Below are 6,093 nucleotides of genomic sequence, written 5' to 3' on the forward strand. Positions count from 1 at the left end.
TTACTAATTGTTTAATAGAATAGAAATTTCAATACTTAATTATTATAATGTTATAATTTTTTCAGGTTGAACTCGTTGCTAAGTCATGCCCTCCTAATAGAAATGATTGGAAGCAGACTTTCAAAATATACCCTGTCGGTATAAATGAATCTCTTACTGTACAGCTGGAACTGCTTTGTGACTGTCCATGTGAAAATCGGAATCACCCTGTAATAATTTAAAAAAAAAAATTTTTTGTCTTACATTGAACTCTTTTAGATATTTAATGATGAATATTACAAAAAAAAAATTGTAATTTCAGGAGTACATTGAAGAAGCAGATCAATGTTCCAACTTTGGAACATATAAGTGTGGTATTTGTGAATGTGATGAGCTTCATTTTGGTAGAAACTGTGAATGTGATGCTCAAAACGCTAAACAAGATGATAACGGACTCGGATGCCGCCCTGATAATACTACCAAAATAGACTGTAGTGGCAGGGGAACCTGTACATGTGGCCAATGTCAATGTGAGGAAAGATCTAATCCTCTTGAGGTAAGATTAATTATTTTTATGTTTATTTAAATTATAATTAATTAGTAAATAAAATACAACCTCTCAGGCTTAAAATATTTTGAATTTTTTCCCTTTTTAATTTTTATTTCTTTCACTTACATTATAATATTCTATCACACTCTATTTATGAAATTAGTATTGTGGGGGAGGTAATTGCAGTCATGAAAAATATTGAATCTGAGTTTTCAGATAAAATACATTTTTTAAGGTCCTCCGAGTCCAAACAACCAAGTTTTGTAAAAGTTTATTATGATCATGATAACTAAAAAATGAAAGGTTTATGAAAATGAAATTATGTGTTCTGTCTGGGATGTTATAGCTACTTTTTCGCAAACATTTCTTACCAGATACTTATAGTGCATCCAACTCATTAGATTTATTTAATGTATTATTTGACTTAATTATTTTATCTACAAAAAGTTAAAGAGCTTTGAAAAGAAGATTTAGGCAAGTTTCATCAAAATTATTTGAGCCATTTAGGAGCCTCAGAAAAACTCTGTCCATAGAATAACAATAGTTGGTTATTGCTCAACAGCTTTCTCTGATAATGTCAGATTTGGTACAGAGGTATCAGTAACCAAAATCCTATGAAAAAAAAATCAACTAATTGATCCACACATCAAGATATTTTTTTCAGTTTCTTTTTTATTTTTAAGTGTTGGGATATTGATTTCTAAACTCTTTATAATTTTCCACCAGCTTTTAAAATTTCCAAAATATGAAACCTCTAGTTGGGCCCCAATTTCAAAACAAATGATAATTTCTCAAATCTCTAAAGTAAGGTCTATTTTTTTAGAAGTACTAAAATCCTTCTATTCTCTCCATTATTTACAACTTTTGAAGGTTTAACATCAGCCTATTTCTTCACATTATTGCCGTTTGATCGATGCATTTTTGAAGATGCTGAAGATGAGTCCTCTTTTGGCCTGATTTTCTTTCAATTAAGGGAATGGGTGACTATTGGGGTAGTGTATGATAATGTTTCAAGTTTATAGTGTTGAAAATCAACGGACATGAAATTTAAAAAAAAAAAAAAAACAGTACATGGTTATATCTTGGCAACTATATTTTAAGATTGGAAGTAGATGTTGTTGGTCGAATTTATCCCTCAATATAGGTGGAACATTATCTCATCATAGAAAAATTGTATTAATGTAGTAGCATTAAACTAAATGGTAATTATGTATAAAAACTGACTAATGTTCAACCCTTATAATGATGTGAAATCTTATAGAAAGTAAATGGAATTTATATACCTAAATTAGAAACCTTACTCTCGTAAAAAACCATGTTGATTTATGGTATAATTTATCAGTTACTTATTTTATTTTTAATTACAGAAAATAACTGGTGCTTATTGTGAATGCGAAAATTTTTCGTGTGATAGAGTGGATGGTGTTCTTTGTTCAGGACCAGATCATGGAAATTGTGTTTGTGGTGAGTATCTATTTATTTATTGCTTCATTTTAACTTATAATTATACCTTAATCCTGTTATATCATTTATCTTTAAAAGTTTGTTAAACTAATTGTCTTGAGCTACTTTTTTTTTGTTTTGAAAGTTTACTTTTGGTTTATTAGGAATATTTTTTGATAAATGACTTGGGGGATCTCTTATATAATCTTTATCATTTTACCATGATAAAATTATTACGGCGGGTAGGGGTTCAAAAAGAACCTTTACTAGCCCAACCGTGAAAAGAAAGGAATAGCCGAATTTTGTTATTTTTGTATTTTTAAATAAGTAAACATAATAATATAAGGAACACAAATATACAACTAGAAACAAAAGGAAAGCTTAACACTATTATAAAGTTAAATTAATTGAACAAAACATAAAAAAAAAGTCTTATTTCACCGGTGATTGGCGGGGCCCCGGTTGTGGTTGTTCTGAGTGGATATTCTCGTGGAAGTAGATCGACAAAAGGGACTTACGTCCGCCCGCCTCGTCCTCTTGGAGGATAAGTTGAAGAAGTCCGCCCGCCGTGGCTAAGATGATTTAGCTGGCAAAGATGGCCAGAATGCTGGCAACTACGAGTGCGTAGTGAGGAGAAACTGTAGAAGATATGTGTATGCAGTGAGACGTTAAGAAGTTGTCTGTCTATTTTTCAGTATAAATACAAAAGAAAGTAGTTGTTTTGTTTTTTGACTTAGTAAAAATCACATGTTCCAACTATCGATTTGTGGACCATATGTTGGCCGCAACAACCATTATATATAATGGTGTAGTGCTATTATTAGTAAATATCATACCTGTGAATATTTGGTATTGGTAAGCCAATACAGTCCGTCATGACTTATTTTGATAATATTGCAGAATTTACAACATAAGTGAATTATACAAAATAAAATGGTTATCAGATGCTATTATTTAACAACCAAGAAAAAACTTAATAAATAACATACTTAATGGAACTTAGCATTTTAACTTTAATTAAAGATATGAGTATGTTGATAAAATGATCCATCTGGCTAGTTTTTGTCCTATTAACTTTCTGGAGGAGTCATTGTAGCTTCTGCAACTTAGTATGGTCCTGAGACTATAAAGTTTGGATACCCCTGCTTTACATAGATCTCAAAAGTCTTCTACGACTCACTCTAGAGACAGAGAGACATATAAAAGTCATTGCAATTGGAGGTTGATGTTGGTTTATCTTGTTAAGGAAGTAATGTAGTGGACTTTCTTGGTCAAAATATCTTGATGTTTTTTTGATAAGATTAGTTGATTTACTCTATCATATTTGCTCAATGGAAATTTACTTCGTATCCATTACAATCCAAGTTATCAAATATGCAACTAAACAATAGGAGGTTGGATTGTGTATTTATTTTATTGTTGAAGTTTTGGTTTGTGCTGTCAAAAATCTACATACTATAATATCTTCTCACATTTTATGGGTTTTAAATCGATGTTTATATTTTTCTTATCATTTTTGTTTGTTTTGTTATTCAGGTAAATGTGAATGTAATCCAGAATGGTCCGGTCCAGATTGTTCTTGTTCAACTCGACAGGATACTTGTATTCCACCTGGTGGTGGAGAAGTATGCTCAGGAAAAGGTACATGTAAATGTGGAAAATGTGAGTGTACAACTGCTGAAGAAGGGAGGTATTCTGGAAGATACTGTGAGAAATGCCCTGTAAGAAAAAATTTACTAATCTTGTACAAGTTTTACCTAATGTAATATTACTAATTTTTGTATCAAGTATATAATATTACTGGAATTTGGTCAACAAAAACAAAACATATCAAACTTTTTTCTTTATTATTTTTTTTTTCTGTTAACTTTTTGTTTTACATTGTACATCCTCATCACAGCTAAACATAAATAAGGAAGAGATTATTATATCTGTGTAGCTCAGTTGGTTAGGTCCAGTATTACCAATTTGAGATATGCTGATGGTGCCGGTTCGAATCCGGCCTGGGGCATTGACTTTTTTCATTGAGTGGCAGTCCCACAAAATGAAAAAATTGACTCCCAACCATGGTTAGGCAGTATAGGACTCCAATAGGAGTCAATCCCCAATGATCCACTCCTGGTGAATTGATTCTTTTGAATGGTCCTTCATTAGATTCAATTTTTTTTTTTTTATTAAAAAAAGAACTTTTTAATTACCTTAAAAAATAAATTAGAGTATTGCCGAGTAATTTTAACCATTAAACTTGAAGGTTGGTTGTGCTGTATGCTCAAAAAATTGTTATATACCTAGAAAAATAGCCTAAACTTTTTTTTTTTTCAAGCTTAAATTGTTTTGTAGCATTCACTGTATCTTATTAACTTAAAAATCGGTTGTGCTGTTTGCATAGAAAATCATTACTAATCTAAATAAGGAAAGGCACATTACCCTCCTTTGTGTCAAGACATTAAGCGGGTGATTATCAGCTTTGTTTCAAAATCTGGTAATATATTCTCCACCTCCGTACATATCCTTGTTATATGCTAATATTTGTGCAATTTAATCCTTTAAATTTTTCTAATTTAAATATATGTAAGCTACTTTTAATACTTTTGGAGTTATTGGTTGTAAACCTAAAAATATTCCGTAGTCATTTAACAAGGTCCTGCACTCACACCCCCAGAGTGTTGAACATTGTAGCATGGTATTTAAAAAAAAAATGCATCAGTTAGTCTATTACAACTACATATAGGCACAAAAAAATTTTAAGCTATTTTTACTTGACTATAATAAAGTTAGTGTTGGAAACCTACTTGTACCGACACAATATTTTAATTTATATAGATACATTCATAAATTATAATTAATTGTAAAACTCTTGTTTTTAGACTTGTCCTGGAAGGTGTTTGGAATTAAAGGATTGTGTTCAGTGTCAAGTATACAAGAAAGGACCTCTGAGCGAAGAAGAGTGTGCTGCAAATTGTACTTTTGTTCCATCTGTTCATGAAATTATTGAAGGTTATCAATAGTTCTCTGTTAATTTTAGTTATTTCCATACTAATTATTGGATTTTTATTTATTCATTATCTTTAGAATTAACTCTTTTTGAAATGAACTAGAGATCTTAGGCCTATCATCTCCTTAATAGAGTTTACAGATCCTTATTATGATGACTGAAGTTGAGCTAGAATAATTTTTTTTTACATACACAATAAGTTTTTTCTTTACTCTGACCCTTGAAATAAAGGAAAATAAAAAAGGAGCAGCAAGATACAAATTTTATCACACTCGTCAGCCTGCAGTTATATGTCTTTCAAATAACTTTACAATGGAACCTAATCCACAGTTCAATGTGCTAAATCCTTCCACATCCATTGTGCCTTCTCTAAAATTATCCCTAACAAAATCCATTAACCTCAGTTTTCTCCTAGTCATGCCACATGATCACAACAATCATTTTGTATTTTATATTAATTTTTGATGATTTCCAAGTATATCTGTCCTCTCCCTCTTCTGACTTATTACCAACCATAAAATAAATTCCTAGAGGACTTAAATCACAGAAGTCTCTGGGCAGTAGTTAACAAGCTGATATTGATTGTTGAGAAGACAGGCAATTATAATAGGTTCCAAAATAATTATCCCATAAAATTCTGTCCAATCATATAAGACCTTGGAATAATCTGTGCTCAAACCCTTATCTAAAAAAAAAAAAGCTATGTCTCTTGATTATCCCATTGTACCCTTCCTTTCCACCTGAAAGCAATTAAATTACCTTTGTTATGTTCCTTTCCACTGGAAACCATTGGGCTTATAGTTCCTTCCTGAATATATTCCCTCTTAGGCTTGTGGATTACTCAATATACCACAGTGTATGTGAGTCAATAAGGCTATATGATTAAGAGGGGGAAGACAACGGGCCTGTAGGGCAGAAAAGGGAACTCTTAGATTGGCGACTCATTTTCAGCTGTCATTACTAGTAACCTTCACACTTTCAAGTCCCATTAGTTCAATCACTTCTTGTCCATCCAGTTCCAAAAAAAAAATAAAATTGGTGTTCCTTATTTTAAATCATAATTTATAAATACTTATATATTAACTTATAATTTTTACTTTTTAATTAGTAGAAATTTAGAAAATAC

The 6,093-nt window shown here is 31.0% G+C and overlaps 1 protein-coding gene across 2 annotated transcripts in view; it reads left to right on the top strand.

Moving 5' to 3' along the window:
* Positions 1 to 6,093, top strand: part of mys (myospheroid) — a 39,283-nt gene that overhangs the window by 27,636 nt on the left and 5,554 nt on the right. For both annotated transcript variants that reach the window (XM_014432139.2, XM_014432137.2), the window contains exons 10-14: positions 66 to 209; positions 302 to 535; positions 1,897 to 1,993; positions 3,509 to 3,693; positions 4,840 to 4,969. In XM_014432139.2, coding sequence (XP_014287625.1) covers positions 66 to 209; positions 302 to 535; positions 1,897 to 1,993; positions 3,509 to 3,693; positions 4,840 to 4,969 — 790 coding nt within the window. The remainder of the gene's footprint in view (positions 1 to 65; positions 210 to 301; positions 536 to 1,896; positions 1,994 to 3,508; positions 3,694 to 4,839; positions 4,970 to 6,093) is intronic.

This window comes from Halyomorpha halys, unplaced genomic scaffold (assembly GCF_000696795.3).
Source record: "Halyomorpha halys isolate HHAL.00 unplaced genomic scaffold, Hhal_1.1 Scaffold1030.1, whole genome shotgun sequence".
NCBI classification, from domain to species: Eukaryota; Metazoa; Arthropoda; class Insecta; order Hemiptera; family Pentatomidae; genus Halyomorpha; species Halyomorpha halys.